The following is a 23,577-nucleotide window of genomic DNA, read 5'->3' as shown; positions in this document are numbered from 1 at the left end:
CATGTTTTGTTTCCTTGCCACGATACTTATGAGTATCGCAATACTGGTATTGTGACAACCCTATTTCACACGTACTGTATATCACAAACCATTCAACAACAATATTGACATTGGAGTAAGAAGAGATTTGTTCTAACTGTATTCAAAAAGGGCAATGAAACTAAATCAATCATTGTTGTTGACTTGACATTTGTCAATAACTGACATCAACTTAATAAATGCTTATCTTCACACAACAAACAAAAAATCCATTATTCCCTCTCCAGTTAACATTCATTATTCCCTTTCCAGTTAACATTCATTGTTCCCTCTCCAGTTAACATTCATTGTTCCCTCTACAGTTCAGTTAACATTCATTGTTCCCTCTACAGTTCAGTTAACATTCATTGTTCCCTCTACAGTTAACATTCGGTATTCCCTCTACAGTTAACAGTCCTTATTCCCTCTACAGTTAACATTCAGTATTCCCTCTACAGTTAACATTCATTATTCCCTCTACAGTTAACATTCATTATTCCCTCTACAGTTAACATTCATTATTCCCTCTACAGTTAACATTCAGTATTCCCTCTACAGTTAGCATTCATTATTCCCTCTACAGTTAGCATTCATTATTCCCTCTACAGTTAACATTCATTATTCCCTCTACAGTTAACATTCATTATTCCCTCTAGTTAACATTCAGTATTCATTCTACAGTTAACATTCAGTATTCCTTCTACAGTTAACATTCATTGTTCCCTCTACAGTTAACATTCATTATTCCCTCTACAGTTAACATTCATTATTCCCTCTACAGTTAACATTCATTATTCATTCTACAGTTAACATTCAGTATTCCTTCTACAGTAAACATTCATTGTTCCCTCTACAGTTAACATTCATTATTCCCTCTACAGTTAATATTCAGTATTCCCTCTACAGTTAACATTCAATATTCCCTCTACAGTTAACATTCAGTATTCCTTCTACAGTTAACATTTAGTATTCCCTCTACAGTTAACATTCAGTATTCCTTCTACAGTTAACATTCATTATTGCCTCTACAGTTAACATTCATTATTCCCTCTACAGTTAACATTCAGTATTTCTTCTACAGTTAACATTCATTATTCCCTCTACAGTTAACATTCATAATTCCTTCTACAGTTAACATTCTGTATTCCCTCTACAGTTAACATTCAGTATTCCCTCTACAGTTAACATTCATTATTCCCTCTACAGTTAACAATCATTATTCCCTCTACCGTTAACATTCATAATTCCTTCTACAGTTAACATTCTGTATTCCCTCTACAGTTAACATTCAGTATTCCCTCTACAGTTAACATTCATTATTCCCTCTACAGTTAACAATCATTATTCCCTCTACAGTTAACATTCATTATTCCCTCTACAGTTAACATTCATTATTCCCTCTACAGTTAACATTCATTATTCCCTCTACAGTTAACATTCATTATTCCCTCGACAGCTAACATTAATTATCTGACCCAAATAAACACCCTTTTCTTAAGTGTCCATAGGAAGTAAATATCATTATTGTACAGTACGCTATGTGGGGCAGCAGCGCAGAAGCAGTGATTTAACACCAGAGAGAAGGAGGATACATCCCAGATGGCACCCTATTCCCTTCGTAGTGCACTATATAGGGAATAGTGTGCCATTTGTGACATAGCCTGAGTGAGTCTTCCTGGATGAAGGCAGAAAGCCATTGAGCTGTACAGACATCAGTATCACAGTGTGAGAGCCAGTGAGTAGGCAAGGAGAGGCTGGAGAGAGTGGCTTCATAATGGGGACAGGGGGGCCACAGAGTGAATGACGAATGTTGCGGAAGGTTAACACACACCCATTGACTTCATCCTCATCATCCTTCATCCTTTAACACCTCTCGCTTTTTGTTGGTTGTTTCGGAGGTGTATGTGCATTCATTATGCTAATGAGTATTTATATGTCTATGTTAAAAGCTTGTCTCTCACCCCTTTCCTCTACCGTCTTTCTCTCTCTCTTCAGTTTCTCCCTCTATCTCCCACTCTCTCTCTTCAGTTTCTCCCTCTATCTCCCACTCTCTCTCTTGCTTTGTCTCTCTCTCTCTCTATGTGTCTCTCTATCTTCCTCTCTATCTCCCACTGTAATATATTCCCCACAGAAAGTGAACTTCTGCATATGACCCAATCGTTTGGAGATGGTCTGGGGAGCATAGGACAGTCATCACATCACACACCCACGCCTGCTCTGAGCGCACTCATCCTTTCTCTCCTTCCTCCTCTCCCGTCACCCTCTATCTCTCTCTCTCTATTTCTCTCACAGAGTCTGTGTCATTTCCAACAACCTGGAGAGAGTGTGTGTGTGGCCTGAATCCTAATCTTTCATTCTGTGTCGAGTATATTTACACTTTGTCCTTTTCCTCTCCTGTGTATTGTCTTGTCTATGTCTACATGTTTTCATCCAGGGTTATCATGAAGGAAATGGAAACAGTTTCAAACTGTTAGAGATGATTGCATGAACTTTACATAGTCACAGCTCTATGACATATTACATAAGTGTAACCACATAGAGGTAGGTGAGTGTACCAAGTTTCATGCTTTTATCTGAAAGTGCAATATTCATTTGGTTCTTATCCTACACCTCCTTTTTCCACACACACCCACACAGACCTGAGCATCTGCATTTAAATACCCTGAGCATCTGCATTTCACTACCCTGAGCATCTGCATTTCAATACCCTGAGCATCTGCATTTAAATACCCTGAGCATCTGCATTTCAATACCCTGAGCATCTGCATTTAAATACCCTGAGCATCTGCATTTAAATACCCTGAGCCAGAGTTGAACTGTAGCCAGACCTCAGGATTTCTTCACAAGAATAGCAGGTCAAGTAAACACACTGACACTTAGCCAGATTACCACAGGATTTGAAAGTAAGCTGATGAAGGTCAACTAAGTCTAGGTGGCTGGGACTCCTCATCGAGGACACACACACTTGCACGCACAAACACACGCACGCTCACACACACTTGCACGCACGCACGCACACATGTGCACAGACGTACACACGTGCGCATACAACGCCTCTCCCTGTTTCTACATTCCCTAACACAACACACACACATGCATGTACACACACAAAAACACATTTCATGTATACACACACATACAACTTCTCTGTCTCTACACTCCCTTACATAACACACACACCCCCAAACACACACAAAGCCCTTACCTTGTCACCATCCTCACAGTTCATGGCGTTTGAGAAGGGTATCTCTGCCTTGAACATCTTCCTACAGTGCATGAGCTGCACCAGCAAGTAGCACACCGTCTTAAACTTCATCTTTTTGGCAGGTTTTATATCCGAGAGAATCAATCCTGGGAATATCTGTCAACAAACAAGCAGTGAGAGCAGATGTTAAGATACACACTATGATACAGGAGATACACTTCAGTAGATATGGTTTCAACCCAGATTACAGTACACAAACACACAACTGTGTCTCTTCTCTCTCTTCTCTTAGATGAAGTAGAGCTGTCGGTGTGTCTATTAAGAGGATTAACCAAAGCTGTGTCTTAAATGGCACCCTATTTCCTATTTAGTGCACTTGTTGAAAAGTGGTGGACTTCATTGAGAGTCATTTGGGCCACAACCTTAGTCAAGGGTCCCACCACTCACAGAGGAGGAGAGTAGAAGAAGACAGGGTGGTTGGACGGCCCTCTGAGACACTATGACACTGCTGTAAAGGTTCATGTAAGGATCCACATACATACACTTTTACATCATGTGAAACCTGGTGGATGACAGTGCACAATTGCTAAAGAAAAGTTGTGCACTCATCTCTCCTTCCTTGTAGATTTATTAGCCAACGTTTCGGCTGAAGAGCCTTGACCGTTTCATTTATCTTCCGCTAGTCAGCACTGAGCACCTCACCAGACTGTGTTCATTTCTTTACAGTGTACCATTAGAATAGCCAAGCAGCATATAATAAATACACAGGCGTCAGGCATCAGGAAGTCAGATCCTCTCTCCAGACCTAATAAAGTCTGCAAGACGAGGGTAGGGTAGGAGAAGGAGATAGCAGGAGAGGAGATAGATAGATCCCGACGAACAGTCTTGTGCTGACGTTGCTTACAGAGGCAGTTTGTAACTCCGTAGTGAGTGTTGTCACCGAGAACAGACAATCTTCACGTGCTTCAGCACTCTGCGGTCCCGTTCTGTGAGCTTGTGTGGCCTACCACTTCGCGGCTGAGCCGTTGTTGCTCCTAGATGTTTCCACTGCACAATAACAGCACTTACAGAACATCAGCAAGACTGTAAGGGAACCCATCTCATCTGAAAAACCCTACCAACGTGAGGGAGTGACAACTCAATGAAAACGTACCTAACACTTTCTAATATACACACGGCATATGGAACATGTAGGCCTACATTACTACAGCACTAAAGTACGGTCTTTCCAGACCTATTGAGATGAAAATGCAGGCTAATGAGAGGTTAAGTCTTTTTTAAATCTGGACTTAAAATTGATTATCTATCCTAACTTCTGGCAGTCTCACTGCATCTGTCCATGTACAGTATGCCAAGGTTATGTGCAGTTCATGTATGTATTTCCAAGTATATCCAATGTTATGTCGAGTACTGTATATCCAAGAAAATGTTCAAGTATGCCCAAGGTTATGTCCCATACTGTGTTTCCTAGTCCAACTAAGAATGCTAGTATAATCATTTAGTAATAATTTGGTAGTAATAATTTGGTGGGTGCTTATATTTTTCAAAATTCAAATCTTACTTCATGTTCCACAGATGTCATCACTGAACCTAAGTTAACTACTATAAGACCAAATGAGATCTGTGTCCTAAAATGTGTCTATTTTTACTTTTTTCATAATGTAAACACACATAAACACTCATCCCCACACACACATACAAACACCTCTAATCCTACACACACATACACACTCCCATGCAGAAGATCTCACATACTGTACACACACACACACACACACACACACACACACACGCACACACACACACACACACACACACACACACACACACACACACACACACACACACACACCCATACGTACGCAGACACAAACACACCTTCCGTCGGTGAGTTGGCACAATGAAGAAGGTCTCGATCTGGTGTTTGAGAAGGAAGGCATTTCTCTCATGACCGTTGCCTGGTTCAACCTCATAGTCTCCATTCAGGGAGTCCAGGGTCGCCTTGGTGATGTGGACCTTCCTGGTGGAGAAGGAGAAACACAAACAGAGTCAGCCTCATGTGGTGCTACCTACTGTCGTTGTGCTTTAGAGCAAGGCCCTTAACCCCTAATTGCTCCAGAGGCGCAGCTCACAGCCTGTGTTGTGTGTGAAGTTGTTGTGTGTGAAGTTGGGACAGTAGATTTTGGCATGGTGGTAACTGGTACTAACCCAGGCAGTCCCCCTGCCTCCATCACGTTGGCCAGTGTGACATCGTTGGACCATACGTCATACTGCCACTTCCTCAGTCCCAGGACCCCACACAGAACCCGGCCCGTGTGGAGACCCACACGCATGTTCAGATTCACCTCGGTGGCCTCCGCTACCGACCTGCAGGTGCATGAGGAGAGTCATTACAATATTAAAACATTGATACTGTGTGTATGTGTGTGTGATTGTGTGTGTGTGTATATGTGTATGCCTGCGTACGTGCGTGTGTACCTGCCTGCCAGCCAAGTGCCAAGTCCCTAAGTGTGCCTGCATGCATGTGTGTGTGAGTGTGTGCATACAAGTAGATGTTTGTGTGTACTATAGCATTCCTGTATACAAATAATTTATTGCCTTAGCAGGCAATGTCATAAATTCCACAAATGTTATTCTTCCATGATAAATGGTGCTGCTCCTCTTCACCTAATAATATAGAAAGGCCAGGCAGCTGAGTTCTAACCTCCCTCCCTCCCTCTCTCTCTGGAGGAAAAAGTGCACATGTTCTGGGGAGATAAGCCAGAAGGACAAAATGGTTGCTACTCCGGATACTAAACAATTTTTTACTTTTTTAAAATAATGTAAGAGTGCAGACAGAGGAAAATTCCACCCGTATGGAGGGAGCAGGGTGAGATTTAAGAGCAATCTTTAGACTCTAAAATAAACAGGGAAAAATGCTACACTGGTCACCAATAGGAATATAAATGAACATGCATATGAATCTAGCGTTAACATAAAAAGGCATGTGTTTTCATTGTGCATTGTAGCTCTATGTGTCTGTGTATAGTCCTATATGGTCTGTTTATGAATACTGACATCCTGTGTGGCCTTGTGCACATAGAGCCATATAAGACCAAGTCCATGGCCATGCATTTAACACGGGATGGGATAAAGCTTTTTGAAGTGTTGAGCTCTTTCTTCTTTCTCCAAATTGTGCAGGACATGCAAATGAGACAAACACTTTCACGCTTCATAAGGAAGCATCCAAATACATTTCCATTCCCGCGCCCTCAAATGAGATTCCACTCTCAACTCTATCTGCAGTCTTGGCATGTACTCATAGCAGCCATTGACAATCCCACTAAGGAATCCTTCAGCCTGGACTCACTTGAACCACTGTGGTTTAGATGAGAAGAATAGAATAGCAAAATATCCCCCGTCTTCAGCTGGGCCTTTATCCCTGGTCAAACCAAATTAATCAATATAATGGCTGAAAGCCATGCAGCAGGCTCATTCCACAGAGCCATAAAGAGCTATGTGATATGGTGTCCATCACAACTCAATGTGTCTGTACCTAGGGCTGTGGCAGTCACAAAATGTTGGTCTCATGGTAATTGACCGTTAATTATGTAAACACATTTAGCATCCCCCTGGCTTCCACACACAGCCTACAAGACACTGATGCAGACCTCTGGAACAGCTACATTTTTAAAGTCTAATAAACCCACGTAAGGTAGCCTACACCTTGACAATAACTCCATTATTTATTTTAGACAGGTCTAAGGAAGCATGATATGAAGAAAATGTACTCTATTTCAGAAGAACAGAATAGCATACTCTGAGTTGTCCTTGTGTTAGGTCCTGATCTGGCTATGCCAAATATCTGTGGGCTACACCAGTTCATGTAGCAGACAGGTGATGTGTTAACCATGGACGACCTATACAACCTGGGACATAACATCACATCAGCCTGGGACCTGGCCAAGAACAGGACGTCATGGAGAGACAAATGCCGCAGCGCTACGCTCCAAGGTGCTAGCAATGACTGAGTGAGTGTTTACCAGAAACCTATAGACTCACGTGATGGTGTCGATCATGTCCAGGCCCATCTCCACGCAGCAGTGAGCATGGTCAGTCTTGGGCTGGGTCAGACCTGACACACAGTAGTAACAGTCTCCCAAGATCTTTATACGCCTACAGTGGTTCTCCTGTCAATCAGAGACAGAGACGGAGTAGAGGGAGAGAGAGAGAGAGAGAGTGAGAGAGAGTAGAGAAAGAGTGCTATATAAAACATGCAGACAGGCATCGAGGCATTCAGTTACTGTTCGATTGAATGTTGTAATGGGCAAAACGAGTGACTTAAGCAACTTTGAGCGTAGTATGATTGTCAGTGCCAGGCGCGCCGGTTCCAGTATCTCAGAAACGGCCGGCCTCCTGGGCTTTTCACACATGACAGTGTCTAGCTTTTACCGAAAATTGTGCGTCAAACAAAAAACATCCAGGACATCCTTTGGACGAAAACAGCTCGTTGATGAGAGGTTGAAGGAGAATTGCAAGAATCATGTAAGCTAACAGGCGGGCCACAAACAGGCAAATAACGGAGAGGTACAACAGTGGTGTGCAGAACAACATCTCTGAACGCACAACTCGTCAATCCTTGTCACGGATGGGCTATTGCAGCAGACGACAACACCGGGTTCCACTACTATCAGCTACAAACAAGAAGCGGCTCCAGTGTGCAAGCGATCACCAACATTGGACAGTTGAGTAGTGGAAAAACATTGCCTGGTCTGACGAATCCCGGTTCCTGTTGCGTCATGCAGATGGCAAAGTCGGGATTTGGCGTAAGCAGCATGAGTCAATAGCCCCATCCTGCCTGGTGTCAACGGTACAGGCTGGTGGCAGTGGTGTAATGGTTGTTCAATTAAAACCAATTGAGCAACGTTTCCATGCACCAAAGAATTCCGGCTGTTCTGGAGGCAAAGGGGGGTCTAATCCGGTACTAGGTGGGTGTACCTAATAAACTGGCCAATGTGTATACACATAAGCTTTCTAATATTCAGAGCAGTATGCCAGACCTACGATGTTAGATTGCCTGGTGCCCTCTATCTCATATTCAACCCCTCCCTATCTAATATCCATTCCCCTAAGCCAGTGGTTCTCAATCCTGGTCCAGGGGACCCAAAGGGGTGCGCGTTTCATTTTTTCCCAAGCACTACACAGCTAATTCAAATGATCAACTCATCATCAGGCTTTGAGGATTTGAATCAGGTGTGTAGTGCTTGGGAAAAAACTAAAACGTGCACCCATTTGGGTCCCCAGGACCAGGGTTGAGAACCACTGCAAGCCATTCAGAGAACATACTGTATGTTAACATACTGTATGAAAATCTGTGCATCTGAATTGGGTCTTGTGCATCCATATACAATATGCACAATGTGCAAATACACTATGACCTATCCAGTCCCACTTTAAACAGAGTACAACTTATAAAGGCTTTATATAGCATACATAAAGGCTTCATAAGCACCACATATATGCTTCACAAATCATCTATAAGCATATGTCATACTCTATAAATGGTCTATAAACATACATATGTCATAATCTATAAATGGTCAATAAACATACATATGTCATAATCTATAAATGGTCTATAAACATACATATGTCATAATCTATAAATGGTCTATAAACATACATATGTCATAATCTATAAATGGTCTATAAACATACATATGTCATAATCTATAAATGGTCTATAAACATACATATGTCATAATCTATAAATGGTCTATAAACATACATATGTCATAATCTATAAATGGTCTATAAACATACATATGTCATAATCTATAAATGGTCTATAAACATACATATGTCATAATCTATAAATGGTCTATAAACATACATATGTCATAATCTATAAATGGTCAATAAACATACATATGTCATAATCTATAAATGGTCTATAAACATACATATGTCATAATCTATAAATGGTCTATAAACATACATATGTCATAATCTATAAATGGTCTATAAACATACATATGTCACATTTTGCAATTCATCCTACAGTTAGAATTGTTATGTCCTTATGCCTTTGATTTGATTTGTTAAGAACCTTGAAATGCATGTGTTGTATCAACGTGATATACAAATACAATTTGATTTCATGTCACGCTTTATGCACGATTTGTAGAGTATCCCATATGCTCATAGATGATTTGTGAAGCATTTATGTAGTGCTTATGAATCCTTTATGTATCCTATATAAAGCCTTTATGAGTTGTACTTAATTTAAAGGGGTACTGCACATTCGGTAGGCTACTGTGCGTGATGTACACACTAATGTGAACATACAGTATATTGCATCATGTTCTGCACAGCACACAATTCTTATATATTCTTAACTTTTTTTAGGTGTTTTTTTAAAAAACGGCATTGTTGGTTAAGGGCTTGTAAGGAAGCATTTCACTGTAAGGTGTAATGCCTGTTGTCTTCGGCGCATGTGACAAATAACATTTGATTTGATATAAAATGTAATTAAATGAAAACAGATAAAAACAGTCCCCACTCCAACAAGTTTCATCAATGTAGTATACCGTAGACTACTGTCTGTGAAGTACACACTAACGTGAACATACAGTTTATTGCAAAATGTACTCTACAGTGAAATTACAACTTAAATAAGGAAATGCTTCTAAGTGCAGAACCACAAGAGTCCCCACTACATCATATCATATGATCAGTGTTGTAGACGTTTGTTGGTGAGTCACACTGCCTGCCTGTCTGCCTGCCTGACTGTCTGCCTGCCTGCCTGCCTGCCTGCCTGCCTGGCTGCCTGGCATGATGTGAAGCTGTGCTCTGTTCTGGGATGAAAGGTGCGGTGGAAGTCTAACCCATCATTAAGGATCTGTGAGCGACAGACATCACTGGGAGCTAGCTGAACTAGGGGTGGGGGCTGGGCTGCTATGGGGCAATACAATATCCCAGCTCCCATTGTTTCTCCATGGAAGGGATGTGATCGTGGGCTGAGCAGAGCATGTGAACAAAAAAAAACTCAAAGCCTCAAAACTATGCAATGCATCTCTCAGTGTGCCACGGGAAGAAGAACGTGGAAATGGAAGCGCTATTTCTAACATGCAAGTCTATTTGTGTTGAATGAGGGACAGACAGACAGACAGACAGACAGACAGACAGACAGACAGACAGACAGACAGACAGACAGACAGACAGACAGAATTGAGAGAGCTTGTTATAAAATATGGTTTTACTTTCCATAATTGTACCTACAGGTTACACTCGCTTTGTTATCACTCAGTGGCACTGAGGCATATTTCTTTCAAGTCAGATATTGTCTTAAAAGATAAACATAAAAAAAAGGAAATTCTGTGTTTTGATATGAGCTTAACAGCAATAATGAATGATGAAAATAATGCGGAAAAACTCTGATTCGTCTAACGGACAAAATCATAATTCATCATAAATCAAATCACATTATATTTGTCACATGCGCCGAACACAACCGGCGTAGACTTTACCGTGAAATGCTTACTTGCGAGCGCTTTCCCAACAGTGCACTTAAAAAGTAAGTCAATTAGCAAATAAAAATAGAAAATAGTAGCATAATAGATAACAATAACGAGGCTATATACCAGGGGTACACAGTCAATGTGCAGGGGTACGAGGTAGTTGAGGTAATATGTGCATGTGTAGGTAAGGCTAAAAGTGACTAGGCAATCAGGATAGATAATAAACAGAGTAGCAGCAGCGTATGTGAAACGTGTATAAATGTGACTATGTGTGGCATCAATATGTACAGTATGTGTGTGTGTGTTTTGTGTGTATGAGCATAGGTAGTGTGTGTGTGTGTGTGTGTGTGTGTGTGTGTGTGTGTGTGTGTGTGTGTGTGTGTGTGTGTGTGTGTGTGTGTGTGTGTGTGTGTGTGTGTGTGTGTGTGTGTGTGTGTGTGTGTGTGTGTGTGTGTGTGTGTGTGTGTGTGTGTGTGTATGTGTATGTGTGTGTGTGTGTGTGTAAGTGTGTGAATGTGTATGTAGAGTCCAGTGAGTGTGCATAGAGTCAGTGCAAAAAAGGATCAATGCAAATAGTTTGGGTAGACATTTGATTAACCCTATCAGTCCCGAGATCCTAGCAAAAATCAGCTTTTCATTTATCTGACTTATATTTCGACTTACAATTAAGTGTTTTACCATTTTCTTTTCAGGACAACCAGTATAACAAAAAATAATTAGACGTAAACAGTTGCATTCATGAGTTTTATTGACAAATGTAAATTAAAAAAAGGTAAGTCATAGCAAAAACCTGATCAAAAGGAATTTATATGATCTCTGTAATTAGAGAAATGTTTTGCTCACTGGGAAATGAATATCCAACTAGTCAGCGTTAACTGTGTGGAGTTTGGAGTTTGTGACAACAAATATGTGAGCTTATTACAGAATTATAGACACTATGTCCTGGGATTTCCAATAATCTTCTATTTAGAAGAAGCCCTTTCCTTCTAACAACTGTTGTGAGTATCCTTCGGGATGCACCCTTGCCTGACAAACACCGCTCTAGCTCGGCCCCCGTTAATCACACATACTAATGGTTGGTATCTATGGATGCAGAAGAACTTGACAAATTGTGTGTTTGAGCTACAACAGAAGTCTGTAGCTCAAACACACAATGTTTAAAAGGGGTTAGAAGTACAAAATGCACCAGCAATACGGTGGGACTCATTGGGTTAACTGTTAAGGAGCTTTTGTTCCAAGACTTTGTGCTCCGGTACCGCTTGCCGTGCGGTAACAGAGTGAACAGTCCGTGGCTTGGGTGGCTGGGGTTTTTGACAGTTTTTCAGGCCTTCCTCTGACAACGTGTGTTCCTCATGTCCAGGTGGGAGAGGCCAGTGTGGAGTGCAATAGAGATAGCGTCATCTGTGGATCTGTTGGGGCGGTATGCGAGCTGCAATAGGCGATAGTCAGTTAGACAGGTTACTTTGGCGTTCTTGGGCACAGGGACTACAGTGGTCTCTTGACCACATAACCTGTTAAGGCAAAACTAGGTCTTAGCTATCTAATCATAACCAATGAGATGGGAGACATGTAGCCTCACTTCTGAGAAGACAGTAGTATTGATTAAAGAATCGAACAACAGAAAAAACAAACACAAAAACGTACACCATCAACCCTCCAAAGCCCCAAACTAATCTCAGTTTACTACCCAGACCCAACTAGGTAGAATGAACAGTGTAACCTAAATCAAATAGATACAAAAATAGTTTGGAACACATACTGAAACCTCAAGTGTAAGTGTATTGGGCTCTATTTGAGGCCTCTAGCTATTTCAATAGGTCTTTACAGCTGCGTGACTGCAGAACCAACAGAGGTTATACATTTTCATTAGAACTTCTGAGACTCCACTTCACTTCCTCTGTTCCATCGGGCCCCTACACACACATTTCAAATAGACAGCTTAGGCAATTACACTGTGCCAAAGGAGCAAGCCACAGAGTTAAGCCACCTGCTTTAAGAACGTACGTGCCAACTGCTCACTAACAGGTAAGTCTCCGTCTACATCCCAAATGGCACCCTATTCCCTACAAAGTGCATTACATAGGGAATAGGGTGCCATTTGGGACTTAGCCTTATAAAGAAAAGAAAAGAAGAGAGAATTAATTTTCTCTTAGTTTAACACTCAATAGTTGCTAGGCTACCCAGACTCCTTGCTTCAGCTAAACACTACGCCACACCCACTGACATTAGTTTCCTCTCCGCAATGAGTCTGGATCTGAGTACCTCCCCGAACCTTCAGCGAATGTGAACACATTCGGGGCTGTCTGATTGGTCCAGAAACAGATGGGTTGGGCCAGAGCCAGAACACATTTGTCGTTGGAAAGAGAGAGACCAGAGAGACCAGAGAGTGTTAAAGAGAACATCCTCCTACTGTACAACAAGAGCTACACCATATAAACAAAAGTATGTGGACACCCCTTCAAATAAGTGGATTTGGCTATTTCAGCCACACCGGTTGCTGACAGGTGTATAAAGCACACAAGCACACAGCCATGCAATCATAGACAAACACTGGCAGTAGAATGACCTTACTGAAGTGCTCAGCGACTTTCAACGTGGCACCGTTATAGCATGCCGCCTTTCCAACAGGTCATTTCATCAAGCTCACAGAAAGGCACTGCCGAGTGCTGAAGCGAGTAACGCGTAAAAATCGTCTCCTTGGTTGCAACACTCACCAGTGAGTTCCTAACTGCCTCTGGAAGCAATGTCAGCCCAATAACTTTTTGTCCGGAGCTTCATGAAATGGATTTCCATGGCCGAGCAGCCACACACAAGCCTAAGATCACCATGCACAATGACAAGCGTCGCCTGGAGTGGTGTAAACCTCACAGTCATAGGACTCTGGAGCAGTGGAAACATGTTCTCTGGATTGATGAATCACACTTCACCATCTGGCAGTCCAACGACTGAATCTGGGTTTGGCAAATGCCTGTAACGGCTTTCCTCCTCCTCTTCATCAGAAGAGGAGGAGCAGGGATCGAACCAAAATGCAGCTGAGTTTGTAGACATGATTTATTAAAGAAAAAACACGAAAACACGAACTTGACTAATAAACTAACAAAACAAATAAACGGTGTAGACAGATCTGAACGACGGACTCACATAACACACGAGAATGCACGAACAGGGAAATAAAGCCTACACATAAAAAAACACTGAACAAACAAACCGAAACCAGTCCCGTGTGGCGTAACGACATACACAAACACAGGAGACAATCACCCACAACGAACACTGTGAAAACACCTACCTAAATATGACTCTTAATTAGAGGAACGCCAAACACCTGCCTCTAATTAAGAGCCATACCAGGCAACCCATAAACCAACATAAAAACAGAAAACATAGAATGCCCACCCAAACTCACGTCCTGACCAACTAACACATAAAACAAACTAACAGAAATAGGTCAGGAACGTGACATAACCCCCCCCATAAGGTGCGAACTCCGGGCGCACCAGCACAAAGTCTATGGGAGGGTCTGGGTGGGCATCTGACCACGGTGGTGGCTCAGGCTCCGGGCGAGGTCCCCACCCCACCATAGTCAATCCCAGCTTCCATCTCCCCCTATGAATGTCCACCCTCATCTTACCCCCACAAAATCCTTTTGGTAACATCAACAACAGGGGCAGCACCGGGACAGAGGGATAGATCAAGACAGAGGGATAGCTCAAGACAGAGGGATAGATCAGGATAGAGAGGTAGCTCAGGATAGAGATGTAGATCAGGATAGAGGGGCAACTCCGGACTGAAAGGCAGCTCCGGACAGAGAGACAGCTCTGGACTGAGGGGCAGTTCTGGGTAAATAGCCGCTCCGGGCTAAGGGACAGCTCATGACTGGCTAACGGCTCTGGACGCTCATGGCTGGCTGACGGCTCTTGACGCTCATGGCTGGCTGACGGCTCCCGACGCTCATGGCTGGCTGACGGCTCTCGACGCTCATGGCTCGCTGACGGCTCTCGACGCTCATGGCTCGCTGACGGCTCTGGACGCTCAAGGCTGGCTGAAGGCTCTGGACGCTCATGGCTCACTGACGGCTCTGGCAGATCCTGTCTGGTTGGCGGCTCTGGCAGATCCTGTCTGGTTGGCGGCTCTGGCAGATCCTGTCTGGTTGGCGGCTCTGGCAGATCCTGTCTGGTTGGCGGCTCTGGCAGATCCTGTCTGTTTGGCGGCTCTGGCAGATCTTGAGTGATAACTGGCTCTGGCAGATCCTGAGTGATAACTGGCTCTAGCGGCTCCTGACTGACTATCGGCTCGGGACAGACGGGCGGCTCTAATGGCTCAGGACAGACGGATGGCTCAGACGGCGCTGGGGAGACGGATGGCTCAGACGGCGCTGGGGAGACGGATGGCTCAGACGGCGCTGGGGAGACGGATGGCTCAGACGGCGCTGGGGAGACGGATGGCTCAGATGGCGCTGGGGAGACGGATGGCTCAGATGGCGCTGCGGAGACGGATGGCTCAGACTGCACCTGTCTGGCGGAAGGCTCTGGCTGCTCCTGTCTGGCGGAAGGCTCTGTAGGCTCATGGCAGACGGGCAGCTTTGCAGGCTCATGGCAGACAGGCAGTTCATGCGCCGTTGGGCAGACGGCAGACTCTGGCCGGCTGAGACGCACTGTAGGCTTGGTGCGTGGTGCCGTAACTGGAGGCACCTGACTGAGGACACGCACTTCAAGCCTAGTGCGGGGAGCAGGGACAGGGCACACTGGACTCTCAAAGCGTGCTATATTCCTGGTGCGTGGTACCGGCACTGGTGGCACCGGGCTGAGTGCACGCACATCAGGACGTGTACGGGGAGAAACAACAGTGTGCACAGGACTTAGGAGACGCACATGTGGCTTAGTGCGCGGTGCCGGAACTGGAGGCACTAGGCTGGAGACACGCACTATAGGGAGAGTGCGTGGAGGAGGCACAGGGCTCTGAAAACGCACTGGAAGCCTGGTGCGTGGTGTAGGCACTGGTGGTACTGGCCTGGGGCGGGAAGGTAGTGCCGGAAATACCGGACCGTGAAGGCGTACTGGCTCCCTTGAGCACCGAGCCTGCCCAACCTTACCTGGTTGAATGCTCCCCGTCGCCCGACCAGTGCGGGGAGGTGGAATAACCCACACCGGGCTATGTAGGCGAACCGGGGACACCATGCGTAAGGCTGGTGCCATGTAAGCCGGCCCGAGGAGACGCACTGGAGACCAGACGCGTTGAGCCGGCCTCATGACACCTGGCTCAATGCCCAATCTAGCCCTACCAGTGCGGGGAGGTGGAATCACCCGCACTTGGCTATGCACTCGTACAGGAGACACCGTGCGCTCTACTGCGTAACACGGCGCCTGCCCGTACTCCCGCTCTCCACGGTAAGCCTGGGAAGTGGGCGCAGGTCTCCTACCTGCCCTTGGCCCACTACCTCTTAGCCCCCCCCCAAGAAATTTTTGGGGTCTCCTCTCGGGCTTCCAGCCACGTCTCCTTGCTGCCTCCTCATACCACCGCCTCTCTGCTCTCGCTGCCTCCAGCTCAGCTTTGGGACGGCGATATTCTCCCGGCTGTGCCCATGGACCTCTCCCGTCCAATATTTCCTCCCAAGTCCATGATTCCTGTGTATAATCCTGCTTGACTTCACGCCGCTTGGTTCTGGATTGGTGGGTGATTCTGTAACGGCTTTCCTCCTCCTCTTCATCAGAAGAGGAGGAGCAGGGATCGAACCAAAATGCAGCTGAGTTTGTAGACATGATTTATTAAAGAAAAAACACGAAAACACGAACTTGACTAATAAACTAACAAAACAAATAAACGGTGTAGACAGATCTGAACGACGGACTCACATAACACACGAGAACGCACGAACAGGGAAATAAAGCCTACACATAAAAAAACACTGAACAAACAAACCGAAACCAGTCCCGTGTGGCGTAACGACATACACAAACACAGGAGACAATCACCCACAACGAACACTGTGAAAACACCTACCTAAATATGACTCTTAATTAGAGGAACGCCAAACACCTGCCTCTAATTAAGAGCCATACCAGGCAACCCATAAACCAACATAAAAACAGAAAACATAGAATGCCCACCCAAACTCACGTCCTGACCAACTAACACATAAAACAAACTAACAGAAATAGGTCAGGAACGTGACAATGCCAGGAAAATGCTACCTTTCCCAATACATAGTGCCAACTGTAAGGTTTGGTGGAGGAGGAAAAATGGTCTGGGGCTGTTTTTCATGATTTGGCCAAGCCCCTTAGTTCCAGTGAAGGGACATTTTAACGCGACAGCATACAATGACATTCTAGACGATTCTGTGCTTCCAACTTTGTGGCAACAGTTTGGGGTAGGACCTTTCCTGTTTCATCATGACAATGCGCCCGTGCACAAAGTGAGGTCCATACAGAAATGGTTTGTCAAGATCGGTGTGAAAGAACTTGACTGGCCTGCACAGAGCCCTGACCACAACCCCATCGAATACCTTTGAGATGAATTGGAACGCCGACTGCGAGCATGCTCTAATCGCCCAACATCAGTGCCTGATCTCACTAATGCTCTTGTGGCTGGAAGCACATCCCCGCAGACCCCCATGACTTTGGAATGAGATGTTGGACGAGCAGGTGTCCACATACTTTTGGTCATGTAGCGTAGCTACTGCACTAATAGGCTAAGCCACCTACCAGGAAATATCCATAAACCTACATGACCTCAGCAGTTGGGAAGACAGATATAGCTAGATGCAAAATGAACATCCCATCCAAAAGAGAGGTGCAAACAATCTGCTACTAAAGATTCCTAAACTTACACCACTATGTGTACCCACATGGGAACACACCTAAACTCCATATTTTTAATATAAACCATCACAAACAATCACGTGAGCCACCAGGGGTAAAACCAGATTGAAACTAGGGTGAAACCAGGGTATAACATCCATGGTCTTAGGGCCAAGACAGTGAGGGTATAACAGGTGGTGGGATATATAGAGCCTGGCTATAGATAGGCTTTAGTGGGTAGATAGAGGCTGGAGCTGTGGACAGAAAAGCCCTGGTGCTTAGAAAGGCTCCTCCTCTCCTCTAGGTCCTCTCTCTGTGCTGTGCTGCTTCTCTTCTCCTGTCCCTGTGTTAGTTCATCTGATCTGCCTAGTGAGCTAGGGCTTAGGAGACTGATTCAAACCCAAGCCATGCAGGATTACTCTGGCCCTATCACGTGACCATACCACCCATGTGCAATCTATACAGCCATAATGTACAGAGAGGATAGAGAGAGAGCGAAATAGAGAGACAGACAGCGTGAGAGAGAGAGATAGAGACAGAGAGAGAGACAGACAGAGAGACAGAGAGAGAGAGAGAGAGAGAGAGAGAGAGAGAGAGAGAGAGAGAGAGAGAGAGAGAGAGAGAGAGAGAGAGAGAGAGAGAGAGAGAGAGAGAGAGAGAGAGAGAGAGAGAGAGAGAGAGAGAGAGAGAGAGAGAGAGAGAGAGATGGGGAGAAGAAGAGAAGGGGACGTCATTTGGTGTACAGACACACACTTTAGAACACACACATGTATATATACTCTTGTTGGTGTTAAGGGGTGAATGGGGCTAATATTTACATCCAGATCCTTACTGTTACATGTCCCCTCCCTCTTCAAGGTGACAGGGCGTAGTAGAGAATGTCATCAAGACAATGCGGCCTGGCCATGGCCCTAGCCCATCAATATTGTGTTATATTGATCTGTGTCATTGTGTCAATGACAACATACAGGTAACTGCCAAAATATTTAAAAAAGCCATAAATGTTCAACTGGGTTGAGATGCGGTGACACACACACACACACTTTAAACACTCTTTAAACGCACCACCTAATCTCACTCCGCCTTATCTTAGCTCCGCATTATCTCAGCTCACTGGTCACCATAGCAACACCCACCCGTAGCACACGCTCCAGCAGGTATATTTCACTGGTCATCCCCAAAGCGAACACCTCCTTTGGTCGCCTTTCCTTCCAGTTCTCTGCTGCCAATGACTGGAACGAATTGCAAAAATCACTGAAGTTGGAGACTTATATCTTATCTTAGCTCCGCCTTATCTCAGCTCACTGATCACCATAGCAACACCCACCCGTAGCACGCACTCCAGTAGGTATATTTCTGTTTTCTGTTTTCACCCTGGTTGCTCACGTGATTGTTTGTGATTGTTTATATTAATTTTAAGCGTCAGCTGTCAGAGCAGCTTACCGGTCGCTGCAGCTGTACACAGCCCATCTGTAAATAGCCCATCCAACCAACTATCTACCTCATCCCCATATATGTTTTTGTTTTTATGCTCTTTTGCACACCAGTATTTGTACTTGCACATCCTCATCTGCACATCTATCACTCCAGGGTTAATTGCTAAATTGTAATTACTTCGCCACTATGGCCTATTTATTGCCTTACCTCCTTACTTCATTTGCACACACTGTATACAGATTTTCTATTGTGTTATTGACTGTACATTTGTTTATGTGTAACTCTGTGTTGTTGTTTATGTGGCACTGCTTTTGCTTTATCTTGGCCAGGTCACAATTGTAAATGAGAACTTGTTGTCAACTGGCCTACCTGGTTAAATAAAGGTGAAATAAATAAAACATTTTAAAAAACTATTCTCTTTTCCGGCAACTCGTTCAAAGTCACTGAGATATTAATTTCTTAATTAACTCAGGAACCACACCTGTGTGTAAGCCCTGCATTCAATATACTTTGTACCCCTCATTTACTCAAGTGTTTCCTTTATTTTGTCAGTTACTTGTAGGTCAGTCCCTTCCCTAAGGACGCTATGTGACATGGGACTGCTGTGCTCAGCTGTGTCCAATGGCTTTTCTGACACTCCACTCATATACACAATGATGATAATGTGTGTGTGTGCATCCGTGCGCGTGTGTGTGTGTGTGTGTGTGTGTGTGTGTGTGTGTGTGTGTGTGTGTGTGTGTGTGTGTGTGTGTGTGTGTGTGTGTGTGTGTGTGTGTGTGTGTGTGTGTGTGTGTGTGTGTGTGTGTGTGTGTGTGTGTGTGTGTGTGCACGTGTGTGAACCAAAAACGATCTCTGATCCAAAAGGTCAGAAGGAGAAATATCAAAGCGTCCAACAAAACATGGAAGCCCACCAATAAGCAGAGGGAACAGCGGGAGAGGAACAGCATGGGGAAGAAAGGCGCTGTTCAGGGAATCAAGCTGCTGTGAGCCGGTCTAAGAGCTCAGATGCAAAGAGGCGTTAAGAGAAGGGAGGAAGAGAGAGGAAGAGATAAACGGAGAGATGAGAGAAAGAGAGAGATGAGAGAGGGGGGAATAAAAAGCTCTGTGAAACTACAATGGAAACTGAGGAAAACACACACATGCTCACATACGCACGCACACACAAGCATGCGCACACACACACACACACACACACAAGCCAGAACCATTCAAATGAATTAAATAATATTGCTGTATAAATCAGCACTGAGTGTGTCTCTTTCTGCACAGAGACTGTTGTTTCAGGATCTAGCTTGACGGAGAAAAACTAAACAGAGAGAAACAGTGTTTAAACAGTGCTGAGCAGGAGAGGGATGGAGGAAAAAGTGGAATGTGTTTCATCATCTTATGCTAATTTTGTTTTTCCTATACCACGAGACCTGATCACAAAAAAAATGAAGTCCAACTTATTGCCTATGATAGGACCTGGAGTTCTTCCTAATCAGGTCACATGATTAAGAAAAAACAAAAGGCCCAATGGGTTACAAATGTGTTATGAAGTCATCATTTAGGTTAGGTGCCCTTCAAATAAAGGAGTACCCCATAGTTTAAGACAGAATGGGTTAACCAAATTAAGAGCAATGGTATTTTTAAAACTTTTATTTTGACACAATCACAAAGCAACATCAGTTTACCCTAAGGCGCAGGGTGGGCAGTGAAGGAGAAGCTGTGACAGAAGCCAACGTGATTCAGTCTGTTAACAGCACAGGTTACAAAGAGACTGAGACCGCAAGGGTAGTGGGATCAAGCACAGCGCAGGCTAAATGTTTTACAAGCCTGATAACAATAAGTTATTACTCATTTGCAATGTGCATGTCTTAGAGAGAGAGAGGGGAGGAGGGGGAGATAGAATGTGGGTGGGAAAGAAAAAAGTGTGAGAAGTTAGGGAGAAGGAGAGGAGAGCACAAGGGAGGGGGGAGGGGAGAGGACTAAAAGAAAGACAGACGAGCGGTAGGAGAGAAAGAGATGAGAAGAAAGGAGGAGTTGCTTAAGGCAGAACATTTGGAGAGAACGCTGCGTTCCTGGCCCACTACCACGGCGGATAGCCAACAAGTCCAACGGTTGGACAGGTGGTGTAGGGATGGTGTGGGGATGGGCAGGACTGGCGCGCTGAGACGCTGCCTGGTGGACATGTGGAATCGCCCGCTCATCGTCTGGAATAGGGAGAGACAGCGTGTGTGTGTGAGTGTGTATGTGTGTGTGCTGTGGCAAGGCAGGATGAGTCACTTGCACAGCCACTTATTGCCAGCCTGGATCACAGTGACTGGGGGTATGGGTCAGGACACAAAGTGGAACCTCTGGTGAGGGAGTTTAGGTCGCGGGGACAACTGTCAGTGTGACACAGCCACTGGGGAGATGGAAGTGTGAAAATGTGATAGCTGCAACGCAATACACAATAGCTTATGAGAAATAGCTTAAAGCTCGATTTGAAATGTGGTCGCACATGTCGGCATCTACTATATACTGTACATAATCTCTCTCTGTCTCTCTCTCTCCCCCCTCTCTCTCTCCGACCCTCTCTCTCTCTCTCATTTACTCTGACTTGTGAGGCATTAGTGTATAGGTTGTAGGACTGTCTTTACCATGCATGTATTTATTTACAATGTACTGTACCTACAGGCTGGCCATGACCTCTTCTGAATAACTGTTAAGACATACAGTACTGTAAACCAAGAGCATTGAAGGCATTGTATTATATCAAATCAAATATGGAATAATGACAAAATTACCAATGTCACAATGACTTCTAGGAATTCCCTTTTGCTGTCTTGACTGCCCTTCATCACCTTTAGAAAAACTACAGTTGTCTTGTCCGATTCTGTTTTTAATGCATGTAAACAAACAGACTTTTATTCTATAAAAGCAAAAAAGGTTTGGTTGTAATCCAGTGGATTAAGGGATTGCACCGGCATGTGCACAGTGTAAGTAATGGGGGCCAGATTACAGAGAGATGTGTGGAAATGATCTGCTGGGTGTGTGTGAAGGGGTGGAGGTCTGAACCCTCTAACTCTAACACAACAAATACATGTGTCAGCCCAATATCAAGGTCTGGAATTCCCTGTAGAAGAGAGGGGATGAGGCTACTACAGTAACGATGCCTGTTGTGAGAGCTGCATCTTAGAATTTATTCCACATTTGCATTTTACCTGATTGTAAGAATATCAATGATAATCTAAAAATCTAAATAGGCCAAAACAAGGTGAAGTACTAAAGTGTAAAGGCTTTTTTTTGTTGCATGGACTTTCAAGGCACCAACATAGCAAGAGAGTTGCTAAGAATGGAATACTGTATATTGACAGATGGACCATGCAAATATATTTCTTTTGACACTGGATGGAAAGATTGGGACAGATATAACTTGTATTAGTCCACTTTCCCCTCCTCTTGACTCAGTTCATTCAGACTATCACAGAGGAGTCATAGGAGCTTTAGTCAGGGGTAAATCTGGGATGGATTAAGAGTCCTGTCATCTCTTTCTCAGATGAGAGCACGTATAATCATATTAAAAATCATATGGGGCCCTGATGTTCCTGATGACATCCTACTAAGCTGTAATGATAGCTGCGAGAGCCAGTCGACTGTATCCTACATCCTTAAATGAAGACAGACACGATCCATATGGCTATGGGTCAAAACCTGACCAAAGCCTACACAGACGAGGCAGCAAAATGACAGTCCCCTGGTCTGAGACAAACTGAAAACATTAGAAAATTGTAGGTTGAAGGCATTGTCTTACTTCAGATAGCGCATCAATTCCGCCTGCATTGATCAGTCTCATATCTTGCAAAGGGTAATGATATAGATTGAAAATAGTTTGGACACAACATGCTGTCATAAATGTTGAAAATATGACCTAGGTGACAGTGTCTGCTGAACCCCATTTCTGCCTCAAAACAGTCCATCTAAAACAATACATCTCTATAATGTTTACGTTTTTTGGTTTAGGTTGAAGATACCCAGGTTAGTACAAGTTATGATTTCATGCGCTGTAGCTAACTAGCATATTTGGTTCAACTACTGTATTTAGAATTCTTCCTCATTTATGCAAAACCTTATGGGATATTAGAATCCTCTTGTCTTAACCTTTGTTATTTTCAACCTAGTTTTTGGAGAGATCTTAGTCACACCAAATCTTAGTCACACCATTTTTTATCTATCAAAGGAGTTTTGTGCTTCAACAAGCAGTATTTTCTGAAGATTGACAATGTTCATGAAAGCTAGCTTAAATTTGTCCAACATTAGCTTGCTAGCTGAGCCAGTCACACTTCATATAAAACGAATGGCATGCTGCTAACCAACGAGCTACCTTGTGCTGCACACACAATGCCGAATGCTTCCACCAAAAGCTAGCTAGCTAGCCACTTTAGTAGCTAACATTATTATGCGTTTTCATCTGTTTTCATGAAGCAGCTGCCTGTTCTGCTGTGAGTCTTCGTAGTAGCCTCCTGAATCAGCTGCTGCTGCGTTTAGCTGACCCAATGTTACAACATAGCGATCGCGGCAAAACATGCTGATCTAGGAATTTATTTCTGATAACATTTCCTCTTACTTTTGGGGCAGCATGTCTACAACTTGAGGGTAA

General features: G+C 44.1%; 1 protein-coding gene across 2 annotated transcripts in view; it reads right to left on the bottom strand.

The window, feature by feature from the left end:
* LOC129813986 (adenylate cyclase type 1-like) overlaps positions 1-23,577 on the bottom strand; it is a 56,537-nt gene that overhangs the window by 12,780 nt on the left and 20,180 nt on the right. For both annotated transcript variants that reach the window (XM_055866680.1, XM_055866679.1), the window contains exons 5-8: positions 7,265-7,392; positions 5,432-5,590; positions 5,102-5,243; positions 3,224-3,379 (exon numbers count right to left, since the gene is read on the bottom strand). In XM_055866680.1, coding sequence (XP_055722655.1) covers positions 3,224-3,379; positions 5,102-5,243; positions 5,432-5,590; positions 7,265-7,392 — 585 coding nt within the window. The remainder of the gene's footprint in view (positions 1-3,223; positions 3,380-5,101; positions 5,244-5,431; positions 5,591-7,264; positions 7,393-23,577) is intronic.

Source organism: Salvelinus fontinalis, chromosome 17 (assembly GCF_029448725.1).
Source record: "Salvelinus fontinalis isolate EN_2023a chromosome 17, ASM2944872v1, whole genome shotgun sequence".
NCBI classification, from domain to species: Eukaryota; Metazoa; Chordata; class Actinopteri; order Salmoniformes; family Salmonidae; genus Salvelinus; species Salvelinus fontinalis.
This window is presented reverse-complemented; position numbering and strand designations above follow the sequence as displayed.